This window comes from Arachis ipaensis, chromosome B09 (assembly GCF_000816755.2).
Source record: "Arachis ipaensis cultivar K30076 chromosome B09, Araip1.1, whole genome shotgun sequence".
NCBI lineage: Eukaryota > Viridiplantae > Streptophyta > Magnoliopsida > Fabales > Fabaceae > Arachis > Arachis ipaensis.
Window position 1 is genome coordinate 54,438,029 of NC_029793.2, and position 13,257 is coordinate 54,451,285.

The 13,257-nt window shown below is 40.8% G+C and overlaps 1 protein-coding gene across 1 annotated transcript; it reads left to right on the plus strand.

Annotated features, from left to right (window-relative positions):
- Positions 4,895 to 12,329, plus strand: LOC107615432. Its single transcript, XM_016317496.1, has 7 exons — positions 4,895 to 4,970; positions 9,632 to 9,751; positions 10,133 to 10,221; positions 10,441 to 10,783; positions 11,489 to 11,547; positions 11,642 to 11,859; positions 11,963 to 12,329. The coding sequence occupies exons 1-7, from the start codon at positions 4,895 to 4,897 to the stop codon at positions 12,327 to 12,329; spliced, it is 1,272 nt and encodes a 423-aa protein (XP_016172982.1).

A 13,257-nucleotide genomic window follows, 5' to 3' on the forward strand; every position in this document is an offset into this window, starting at 1 on the left:
AGAGTGGCTCTACAACATAGTATAGAAACAACATAGAAGAAATTACAACAAAAGAATGGAGGAACAAAAAGTAACAACAAAGAATTGAAGAATAGAAGTAGATGAAAGCATGAATTAAAACCTAGATCTAAGATTATTGACCTAAACCTAATCCTAATTCTAGAGAGAAGTGAGAGCTTCTCTCTCTAAAACTAACTAATCCTAATCCTAATGTGTGTAAAAATGATGGAATATCCCTTTGCTCTTCAATCCTTGGTCCTTTAAAGCATTTTGGCGCCAAAGTTGGTTACAAACTGGGCCCCGCAGCCTCTGTGAATTCGCTGGGTACGTTTTCACTTAAAAATCACGTGCCAGCACCGACGCGTATGTGTACGGCACGCGTGCGTGTCCCTGAGATTTTGTGATCTACGTGTGTGCGTACATTGCGTGTGCGCGTGGATGGGTGCATCCAAATCTTTGGCTTTTTCCATGTGTTCTCCACTTTGCATGCTTTCCTCTTTACTCCTTTGATCCATTCCTAGCATTTTCAACCTGAAATCACTTAACAAACAAATCAAGGCATCTAGTGGAATCAAAGGAAGATTAAAATCACCAAATTAAGGGTCTAAAAGATTGTTTTCACATTTAAGCACAAATTAGAGGAGAATCACAAAACTATGCTATTTCATTGAATAAATGTGAGAAAAGGTTAATAAAATTCTCTAAATTCAACACAAGATAAACCCTAAAAATGGGATTTATCAACCTCCCCACACTTAAACCTTAGCATGTCCTCATGCTAAACCAAGAATGAAGTAAAGGGTATGGCATTTATTCAATGCAACTAAACTATATGCATCTTATCTAAATGCAACTACCTATATAAATGCAAAAACTTAGTCAAAACAAATCAACTTCCAAGAGAATATAGGTAGGCATAAGGGCTAAAGCAATAGGAATCAAATCCAACCCACAATTGTATTGAATTATCAAAAAGATCTACAAACTTGCATGAATAAGAATGATTATGGTGAAAACATGTAATTGAGCAATCGAACCCTCATCGGATGTGTATCAGCTTTAGTCACTCAAGTGTTTAGGGGTTGATTCACTCAATTCTCCTCTATTTCATGCTTTCCAAAATTTGTTCTTCATCTAACAATCAACAATTATCCAATGCATGCATACAATTATCATGAGGGCTTTCTCAAAGGTTGTAATGGGGCTAGGGTCAAGGTAGGGTCATATATGGTTAAGTGGACTAGAATTTGAATCTTTGATTAACCTAAACTTTCCCACCTAGCCTATGATAACCTATACAATTAAGTTCTAACCTAACTGCACATTCTTCACTTTTTCACATACTCATGCACTTTTTTTTTATTTCACAACACTTATGCATTGATTATTATTGACTATACTTTAGGGCATTTTTGTCCCCTTTTTATTGCTTTTCTCTCTTTTTTTCTTTCTTTTTCTATATTTTCTTTTTCTTTTTTTTTCTTTTCTTTTCATTTTTCTTTTTCTTTTGTTTTTCTTTTTTTTGTTTCTTTCAAGCTATATACAAGAACATCAATGCATAAGGTCTAACATTTGATTAATACATGAGCATGCACCCAATTCCCAAATATAAAAATACAAAGCACCCTTTTATCCCAACCAATGTTCTCAAATCTCCCCAATCTTGAATAATGAACACTCTCACTAGCCTAAGCCAATCAAAGATCTAAACAAGGGAATTTAATTATTTTTCGCTTTAGGCTTGTAATGTGCTAAAATAAAGAATGGGGTTAAGCGTAGGCTCAAAATTGGCTAACAATGGAAGGTAAAAGGTAGGTTATTTGGGTAAGTGAGCTTTATGAAATGATGGCCTCAATTATATAAATGCATGAATACAAGGAATAATGGACATAAAGAATTAAACAAATCAAGGATTACAATCATAGAAAGAGAACAATTGCACACAAGAAGGAAAATAAGTGGTTATAAGATATAACCACATCATTAGGCTCAAATCTCACATGCTTGTGTTCTTAGCTCAAAAATATACTTCACAAAATATATGATTCAAGCAAGTTCCATAAAATTTTTTTCAATCAATTGGGGTTGTGCCCTATAGATAAATTCTTTGGAAAATTTCATTGTTTGACTAAGCTTATTCTAAATGCAATGTTGTGATTTAGAAATTGTAAAATTTCCTTAGTTTATCCCCCTTTTTCAAACCAAATTTCTTATGTGAAAAGGGTAAACCAAGCTCCAATAATCCATAATTTTCAAATCACAACCACTAAACTAAAGCAACTACATATATATACACTATCAACTACAAATGCAAATCTAACTAAAAGTATAAAATATCTAAAATGCAAGGTGCAAAATGCAACAAACTAAAACAAAAGTATCTCAAAATAACAAATATATACAATAATCCTAAAAAGTAGTAAAAATAAAGTGCAGGGTACTAGAAATAACGCAAAATAAAAGATAAATGTCCGAACTTATCATCCAAAATAGCAATCCACCAACGGCGACGACGGTGACCTCCCCACACTTAAAATGAAGCATCGTCCTCGATGCTACTGCTCGGGCTCAGGGTGAGGGTCAAGTGTCACAACTGGCTGGGCCTCAGGCTGTGGCTCCTCAGGGGGCTGCTACGCCTCTGTGGTAGCCTGTGTCTGTGGGGGTGCCTCTGGTTGAGCCGGCTCCTCCTCATGTTCCTCCTCCTCTGAGGAAGGGTCGGAAAGAGGGGGCAACTCAACGCCCAGTGCTACAAACATCTGATCCACTCTGTCAAGACGTCACATGATGCAGCGCACGCTACGCTCCATGAAGCGAAACATAGGCTGTACCAAGATATATGTCAGCTGAGGTGCTGGTGGTAGTGGTGCTATGGGTGCTGCTGGTGCTGAAGGGCCTTCTGCAGCCGAGGAAGATGAGGCTCCAGGTGTCGCGGCTGCTTTGGCTCTGGCTCTAGAGCGACACCGAGATGGGGATTTCTCGTTCACCCATGTCCCCCACGGAATCACATCCTCCATTCCGTGGACTGGGGGTGGGGTCTCGTCATCCACCTCCCATGGTGCACCGGCCACGGACATGTGCTTGCCACATGAATCTCCTGATCAACCGGGAAAAGTATACTTCCTTCCCCTCCATAATACATCCGATCAGGACGAGCATATCCACCGGAATCTCAGTAAAGTGGGTGGTCAGCATGACATAGTGCGCAAGGATCTGCTGCCATGTCCGAGCCTCCCTCGATAGATGAGCAAACAACATCCCCTTGGGCTTCCTATTATCAGCATCCATCTCCCAAAGGGCATCCGGGGTAGCAATAACACTCCTCAAAGCATCATAATCAAAAGTCATACAATGTATCGCCACTTCCACCTGCTCATAAGCGTCTGTGTCACCGGTCTTAGGCAGACAGTGGAGTGTATCCTCAATGGCAGCCTCTGTAACCAATATCTGACTACCTCGTAGGTGGACTGTATCAAGGGTATGTCTGAAGAAGTTACATTAAAATTTCTTGACCCATGATGAGTTCACCCTGCCTAGCTCCCTATCAATAAAACCTAGGCCCATCCCCTGAATATGTGTCTTAATGGACTGCCTCAAGTCGGTGGGAATGGCCAGTTTCTTCTCTATATTCAGATTCTTCTTCCGGTATGTCGGGAAGCGGAGCTTGCATTATAGGTTAGGGAACCTATATGCATCAGTAGACGGCAGTTGCTGGTCTTTGTCATTTTCATTGAGAGGGTTCTTGGCATAGTCATAGAAAAGAGAAAGGGTAGAGCCTAAGGTTTCTTGCTCTTTCTTGAAGTAACCTTAGCTTTACCTCTATCAGACATCCTGAAAAATAGAGACACAGGATATAAACACTTAAGCCACGTAGAGGAAAACAAAGCAAGGCATGACATATGCGTGGAAATAAGAGGATTGACATGTAATCATGAAGTGAGTTAAGAGAGAAGAATTCTTGGAATGCAAGAAACATAATTCAGAAATCAAACAAAGCCACAAACCAAGAATTCAAGCCATATTTGTACAATGCCTATTTATTAAGCCCAAGAAGCATCATACCCAAAAGAATGGTTAAAGGGTTAGTTTGAAAGCAAAAAGAAAAGTTAGTTGGTTAATTAAGTTAGAAGTTAGAGAGCCGGTTCAAAGATTAGTGGTATGACGGTTATTGACTCAATCAAGATAAATGCACAAAGTAATGATAACAAGCACACTCACATTCATGAGGAAGATGCAGTCATTGATGATTAAATATGAATTTGCATAAAGCATATAATGAAAAACAAGTCATCAACAATGTCATGGTCACTAAGTTTGGAATAATCGGTGTAGAAAAAGTGAAATATGCACTATGTGTAATGAAAAGCAAGTTGGAAACAGTTTTGAATCAAAAGGATCACACTAGTGAAATGTACCAATTATGGCAAATGAATGAACCTTAATCAAAAGAAACAAGTTTAAATCAAATGACAAACTCATGGACGTAAGCTTCGTTGCTTAAGTGGGGTGAAACTTGCACTTGAACCAAGAAGACAAAAGGCATTTGATTTAAACGGGTACTAGCGAAAACATAACCTGGTTCATGTTGACGCAGCTAACCAAGGTTCTATTTGACACAGCAATCCAACAAATAGTTCCTTGGTTTTGTCAATCAACAATGCACACATAAGGAAATGGAAATAAAAATGGAAATACTAGCCAATTTAGCATATGAACTGAACTTGGCATAGGTTGAAACATGTTCAATGATCAAAAGATGCCAAATCCATTCATAACTGCAAATTAACACTAGGTAGTTTTAAAAAATTTTGGGCAGCATTCCGGTAGTAATTTGGATGTTCCCGGATAGTAAACAGTAGGGAAATATAAGCATATGAATCCAAAAATTGCAACAAACATGAGAAGAGCATGGATTACATATGTTCAGGCAGCATCAAACACAATCATACAATTGAAGCTTAGCAAAGCAGCAGGTAAGCAATACATAGGAACCAAAGACTCAACACATCAATAACAAGAAAGTATAAAACAGCTACAACAACCACCATTCAACAAATCAATCTCAATTCAGCCAATTCGGATAAGCAAGAACGGAGCACTTATCAGGCCTAGAATCCTCTAACCACAACCTATCTACCTAAGAGCATGTATCTCTATCTATCCTAACTAACAGAATTCAAATAGCTAATCTAATCTAACATTAACCAACAAAATTAATAAAAGAAAGAAAATAACAGAGTAGAAGGCAGGGGAAAACCTGGCAGGGTAGCAGAAGCAGAATTGGAAATGGAAGGGGGAAAGAACGAACGGAAGGAATACAGAACCACCAAGGACGACGGCGGCCTGGGTCGTGGCGGCGTAGGTGGCAGCGCGGGCAGGGCAGGGGGGTAGTGAAGCAATAAGGGAGGGAATGGCTGAGGAAGAAGAAGAAGGTTAGTGGTGGTGGTTGGTTCACCGGCGGCGACGCGGCAAGCAGAGAGAGAAAAGCGGTGAGAGGGGGAAAAGAGAGAGGCAGAGACGAGAAGAGAAAAGGGAAGAGAGAGGGAAGGTGGAAGGAGTGGTTGCGGTGGTTCGGCGGCGGGGTTGAGCTCGCCGGACGGTGGTTGTTGGCGATGGGTGGAAGGTGGTTATGGAGGGAAGGAAAAAAAAGAAACATTGGAAGGGAGAAGGGTTAGGGCATGCGAATGGCAAGGGTTCCTTGCGTGGATGGGGTATTAGGGATTTCGAATCCACACGTGCGCGTCCTGTGCGCGTTCGCGTGGGTGGATGAAAAAGGAATGGACGCGCAAGCGCCATGTACGCTTAGGCGTGGATGGAGGGATTGCGCGTTGATGCGTACGCGTGATGTAAGCGTCCGCGTGGGCTGAGGTTTGTGCCACACGCTTAATGAGCACACAAAAGTTGTGCAACTCTCGGGAGTATGAATGGTATATGTGTGGATGCATCGACGCGTACGCGTCATGTACGCGTATGCGTGCATTTGATTATGCCCCACGCTCAATGTTTGTGCCACATTCGCCTAACTCTCTGGGATATGTATGGATCCGTATTCCCTCATCGACGCGTGCGCATACAGCGTGCGCACGCGTCCCTGCTCCTTTTTTTTTCAGAAATACTAAAACAGCTAAAAATCTCCCTAACACTACCTACAACCCAAAACCAATTACCAATACAAAATTAACAAAAACTCTTTTTGGCTTTTGAAGGATTTTTCCAACTACTAACAAGCATAACTTGCATGTTAAGAAACTAACAATCAAATTATTGAAACAAGCCTATATGAAGAGAAAAACTACATACAATGGTAACTTAAATCACTTATTAATCAAAGCTACAAGAGAGTGGAAAGAGTTTACCATGGTGGGGTGTCTCCCACCTAGCACTTTTTTTTAAAGTCCTTAAGTTAGACATTTGGGAAGCTCTTTGCATGGTGGCTTGTGTTTGTACTCATCCTTGAATCTCCAAGGATCTTTGCTCCTCAATTGGTTGACAGAAATTCCAACCATCTTCACCAAGCTTGGGTGAAGTTCCGCCCAAGATATGAGGTCCCAAAGTTGGTCTTCATGCTTTGATCCAGGATCCCATATCTTATTTTTTCACCCTTCTTCAAGTTGATTGTCATGGTTCTTCCATCCAGGTGTTTGACACATAGAATTCTCTTTAGAAAGCCAAAGTCTCCTCCTAGACCCACACAAAGTAGCGTTCATCCAATCATGGTCCCTATGCCTTGAAGGTTCGACCTTAGTGAGTTAATACCAAACTTCCAACCACTACACAATTTACTCTTATTATTAACTCCACAAAGAGCTCTAAGTTGTCCATCCATTTCAATCAAGCCATATTCAAGTGAGAAAGTGAAGCTTAAGGGTAAGCATTTTACCCACTTGCATATTGTGTTGGATGGTGACTTAAGATGGGAAACCTCCCCACACTTAGACAATGCAAGGTCTACTCCCTTAGGCTCTTCCTTAGTCATTTCCACCTCTTGACAACTTCTTTCAATTTCTTCTTGCTTGTCAATATCACTTGGCTTGAAGTTGTCTTCAATAACTTCAATTTCTCGTCCCATGGGAGGTGATTCAATTTTGGATAGAAAGTCATTGATGATTGAATCCATCTCTTGATCAACCTCTTCATGTTCTTCAATTTTGATATGCTCCGGAGGTTGTTGAGACTCCCATGGTGGTTCCGCATCTCCTAAATCTTCAACCACGTCTTCCTTTTTGTCAATGATCGTAGGTTCCTCCAATTGGTCCAATATACAACCCAACTCCTCCTTCTCCACCAAATTTTTCAATCTCTCCTCCATGCTTTGCTCTTCTTTTGATCCTTCACATGTGGCTATGGAAGCACCTTGAGTGTTCAAGCATTGGTAGGCTAAAGTATGCACTACCTTGGTCAAGTTAGTCACAAACTCTAGGGTGTTCCTTTGTATATCTGCTTGCCCTTGAAGTAGCAAAGTGAAAACTCATCTATTGGGGCTTGGGGTGGATAAGGGGGTTCATCGCTTTGGAAGAAGGGTTCATAATAGGGATGTGGTCCTTCTTGGTAGTGGTATGGAGATGGTATAAGTTGAGGTGGTTCTTGATAGCAATTGTATTGGAATTGTGGTGGTTCTAAAGGTTCTTGCTCATAATGGCCACAAGGATATGACATGGATGATTGGTCATATGATGTATATGGATCATAAGAAGGTGTTTGGTAGAGAGAGGCTTGTGAGTATGGTTGAGGTTCATGTTGAGGATGAGATTCATAGGCATATGATGGTGGTTGTTGATTGTCACAAAAAGATTCACCATAGCCATCGAATTGACATGCATTAGGATGGTGATTATACCTATGAGTATCCGGAGGTTATTGCCAATAGGAGTGATCAATTCCTTGAGGCTCCTCCCATCTTTGTTGGTTCCATCCTTGAGACATGTGGTCATTGAAGTTCACATTTCCTACAATACCATTAGAACTAAACTCATAGCCAAAGTGAAAATTCATGGTGGAAACAAAAGCAAAGCTAACTAAGTTTTAAGGCTTACAACAACTAAAAAACAAGTAAAAGACAAACATATTCACAATATTCACATATATACAATAACCAATAACAAGAAACACAATTGCAAGTCCCCGGCAACGGCGCCATTTTGATGATCAGATTTTTGACGGTATAGAATTTCACAAATGAAATCTCGTCGAAGTATAGTTTCTAAACCAACAAGAATCCTTTCATGCAAAAATTTTGTTTGTCACAAGTACAAACCCTAATGAATCTAATGACCGAAGTATTTAAACCTCGGGTCGTCTCTCAACAGAATTGCAGGGTAGTGTTTTTGTTATTGGCTATGGACATGTATATTTTGGGGTTTTGGATAAGAAATAACAAAAGTAAATGGTGAAGTAAATCAAATGACAAAAAGGTCTTGGCAAGGTTTGGTGGTCAAGGATCTCTATCCTTATTACTAACCACAATATGACAATTGCAAAGGATTGATCCCATTAAGTCATCCTCTAACAAATAAAGGAAAGTCAAATGAGCTATATCAATCCAAGTCCATAAGTCCTAGCTATTCACTAATTGGATTAATGAGAGATAGAGTCTATGGCTACTAACTATCAATCATTTGGATATTAGTAACTCAAGAATTCCTACGTTACCTTTCCAAGCCAAGAGTATAAAATTCTACTCTAACATCTTCTCAAGCATTTTGACAAACATTTAGAAGGTATAAAAGGAAAGCATAGTAATTTGACAACAAGAATGAAATCTAACAACTACTTATTGCAAAGAATCAACAACAACAATAAAAAAGAATATTATTGATATGAATTACCTCAAATTGCATTGAAAGAAAGTAAAAGGAGCAAGAGTGGATCTACAACATAGTATAGAAGCAACATAGAAGAAATTACGACAAAAGAATGGAGGAACAAAATGTAACAACAAAGAATTGAAGAATAGAAGTAGATGAAAGCATGAATTAAAACCTAGATCTAAGATTATTGACCTAAACCTAATCCTAATTCTAGAGAGAAGTGAGAGCTTCTCTCTCTAAAACTAACTAATCCTAATCCTAATGTGTGTAAAAATGATGGAATCTCCCTTTGCTCTTCAGTCCTTGGTCCTTTAAAGCATTTTGGCGCCAAAGTTGGTTACAAACTGGGCCCTGCAGCCTCTGTGAATTTGCTGGGCATGTTTTCACTTAAAAATCACGTGCCAGCATCGACGCGTACGCGTACGGCACGCGTGCGCGTCCCTGAGATTTTTGCGATCTACGCGTGTGCGTACATTGCGCGTGCGCGTGGATGGGTGCATCCAAATCTTTGGCTTTTTCCATGTGTTCTCCACTTTGCATGCTTTTCTCTTCACTTCTTTGATCCATTCCTAGCCTTTTCAACCTGAAATCACTTAACAAACAAATCAAGGCATATAGTGGAATCAAAGGAAGATTAAAATCACCAAATTAAGGGTCTAAAAGCATGTTTTCACATTTAAGCACAAATTAGAGGAGAATCACAAAACCATGCTATTTCATTGAATAAATGTGAGAAAAGGTTAATAAAATGCTCTAAATTCAACACAAGATAAACCATAAAAACGGGATTTATCACCCCCAAGTATGTGAACACCGAATTTTCCTAGATGAAGGAGCCAAACCAATTAGGCAACCTGAAAGGCATCTCAATCCTACCATTCTAGAGGTTGTGAAGAAGGAGGTCTCTCGGTTGTTGGAAGCTGACATTATTTATCCGATTTCGGATGGTGAGTGAGTGAGCCCCGTGCAAGTGGTTCCAAAGAAATCCGGTGTTACTACAATCAAGAATGAAAATGGGGAGCTTATAGCCACAAGAGTTCAAAATTCATGGATGGTCTGTATAGACTATCGGCGCTTGAACTTGGCCACTAGGAATGATCACTTTCCGTTGCCCTTCATCGATCAAATGCTTGATCGCTTGTGCGGTAAATCTCATTATTATTTCTTAGATAGCTATTCTGGTTATTTTCAAATCCACATTGCTCCAGAAGACCAAGAAAAAACCACCTTCACATGCCCTTTCAGAACGTATGCATATAAGAGAATGCCATTTGGCTTGTGCAACGCACTAGCTACGTTCTAAAGGTGTATGATGAGTATATTTGCAGATCTTCTAGAGCATTGCATAGAGGTGTTTATGGACGATTTTAGTGTTTATGGGGACTCCTTTGACCTTTGCTTAGACAATCTTGCAAAGGTATTAGAGAGGTGTACCAAATCAAACCTTGTGCTAAATTTTGAGAAATGCCATTTTATGGTAAGACAAGGTATTGCTTTAGGGCACATTGTCTCTAATGATGGTATTTCTGTGGATCCGGCAAAGGTCAATGTTATTTCTAGTTTTCCTTACCCCTCTTTTGTGAGGAAAGTCTGTGCGTTTCTTGGTCATGCAGGTTTTTACCGGTGTTTTATTAAGGACTTTAGTAAGGTGGCGTTACCTCTCTCTCGATTGTTGCAAAAGGATGTGGAATTTGATTTGAGTGAAGAGTGCATGGAAGCATTTGACAAGATCAAAATTGCTTTGACCCAAGCTCCCATTGTGAGAGGGCCAGACTGGAGTAGGCCATTCGAAATCATGTGTGATTTATCAAACTATGCGGTGGGAGTGGCGCTAACTCAACGTGAGGGTAAAAATCCTTATGTCATTGGCTATGTCTTTAAGACTTTAGATGGAGCCCAGTCCAACTATACTACTACCGAGAAGGAATTGTTAGCAATTGTCTTTGCCTTGGATAAATTTCGGGCTTATTTACTTGGCTGTAAGGTAGTAGTATATTCGGACCATGCGGCGTTGAAATATTTGTTGGCCAAAAAAGAATCCAAACCGAGGTTGATTCGATGGGTATTGTTTTTACAAGAATTTGACCTAGAGATCAAAGATAGGAGTGGTTCTATAAATTTAGTGGCGGACCACTTGAGTCACCTAGAGCACACAAAGGGCGATTCCACTCCTATCAATGATACATTCCCTCTTGAGGAGGCTTGCTAGCAATATCCGAAGTGAACCCTTGGTATGCACCTATTGCCAATTACTTGGTTGCTCACACCTTTACTCCCGATTTCTCTCAACATCAAAAGGATAAGCTCAAAAGTGAATCCAAATACTATGTTTGGGATGACCCATACTTGTGGAGATGTAGTGCCAATCAAATAGTTAGGAGGTGTATAACACAATTCGAGCATCCATCTATTTTGGAGGCTTGCCACTCTTCCGAGGGTGGTGCCACGTTGGTCCTCAAAGAACGGCTCGGAAGGTCTTAGATTGCGGATTTTGGTGGCTACACTTTTCAAAGATGCATCTCTCTTTTGTAGCTCTTGTCCACAATGCCTTAGATTTGGAAACATCTCTAAGAAGAATGAGATACCCCAACAAACAATATTGTTTTGTGAAATTTTTGATGTTTGGGGTATTGACTTCATGGGGCCTTTTTCAAACTCTAATGGTTTCATGTATATTCTGCTAGCTGTTGACTATGTTTCCAAGTGGGTGGAGGCGATTCTCACCCGAACTGATGATGCTAATGTAGTTCTTTCTTTTGTTCGAAATAATATCATTTGCCGCTTTAGATCATCACAAGAAATCGTGAGTGATCAAGGTTCGCATTTTGTAACAAAAGGATGCAGGTTTAATGAAGAAGTACGACATCATTCATAAGGTGGCCACCGCATACCACCCTCAAACAAATAGCCAAGCCGAAGTTTCCAACCGAGAAATCAAGCGCATATTGGAAAAAATTGTGAAGCCTCATAGGAAGGATTGGAGTTCTAAACTCGGAGATGCGCTTTGGGCTTACCGGACGGCTTATAAGACACCAATTGGTATGAGCCCATTCTGGTTAGTCTATGGGAAGGCTTGCCATCTCCCGGTGAAGGGTAAAGCATAAGGCGTATTAGGCCGTAAAAGAATGCAACACATGTTTTGGGGTTGGAGTCGAAAGGAAGTTACAGTTGGTGGAGCTTGAGTGCCTTCGATTGGAAGCCTATAAGAATTCAAGGCTCTACAAGGAGAGGATGAAGGTGGTGCATGATGAAAACATAATAAGGAGAGAGTTTAGAGCTGGAGAGCTAGTCCTCCTCTACAACTCTAGGTTGAGATTGATGCCTGGCAAGTTGAGGTGGGAAGGCCCTTATAGAGTGGAGAAAGCTGAGTCATATGGGGTCTACCACCTGCGTCACCCTTCAAGCCCCAACATATTCAAAGTTAATGACCATCGTCTGAAGCTATACCATGGAGAGAAGATGAAAAGCAACAAAGAGGTTAAGGTGTTCCTTCTTGAGGACGCACCTGAAGGCGAGGAGATTTGAGCTCATGACCGTCCAACTTAAGGACGTTAAAGAAAAGTGCTAGGTGGGAGACACCCTACCACGGTATGATCTTCCTTTGTATATAGTTTCTTGCATATAGTTTTTGAGTCTTTGTGCTTTTGTGATTGCTTGATTTCTATGTTTGTTCATAGTATGGTTGATGTTGTTGGATTTTTTTTGTTGAAATTGCTCATGAGGAGTGCATTGATAATGGTTTGATTGAATTGAGATGTTGAAAAAATGCTTAAGGTTGAGTGTTACATAGGATTTTTGATGTTTTTGACCCCTTTAGCATGCATTACTACCAATTTGTGCTATAATTTCTCCTCCTCATGTGTGAAAAAAAAGGGGCATCCACGCGCAAGCGTGTTGTACGCGTACGCATTGACGCGGTTTCACAACTCCTGGTACTAAAACCATAGAGTTGTGCCTACTTTGTGCCAGCAGCACAACCGCGACCCACGCGTAAGCGTGGGTGACGCTTACGCGTCCCTTGTCATTTCACACACCAGAGAGTTGTGCCTACTTTGTGTCCAAGGCACAACTCTGGGTGCGTCACCTGACGCGTACACGTCCCCTCACTTTTCTGTAACCCATGCATATGTGTGGGGTACGCCTACGCGTCACTTTCCTTCTCCATCCATCCACGCGTACGCGCACGCATGCGTCGCGCCCCTGACGCACTTGAATGGCAGCGCGCCTCGCTTTGAATCATTTCTTCAACTCTCTTCTTTCATTACTTCCTCCCTTCTTCTCCCATCTTCCACCACCCTATCTCCGGCCACAACCACCACCACCGGCGACCACCATCTCCGACGGTCCCATATTTTCTGTCTCTTCTCTTTCCTTTCCCTCTCCTCTCATATTTTCCACCTACACTCCACCTTGCTTTCTTCTTCTTCTCAAGGTTTACTCCTACTTCTTCCTC

Bases quoted from the DNA above. Each gene is read 5' to 3' on its own strand.
- LOC107615432 (XM_016317496.1), top strand. From the start codon at position 4,895: ATGAGAAGAGCATGGATTACATATGTTCAGGCAGCATCAAACACAATC. The intron at 10,784-11,488 runs GTAAGGTAGTAG...ATATTCTGCTAG, and splicing joins TCGGGCTTATTTACTTGGCT to CTGTTGACTATGTTTCCAAG. The intron at 11,860-11,962 runs GTTAGTCTATGG...TGGAGTCGAAAG, and splicing joins ATTGGTATGAGCCCATTCTG to GAAGTTACAGTTGGTGGAGC.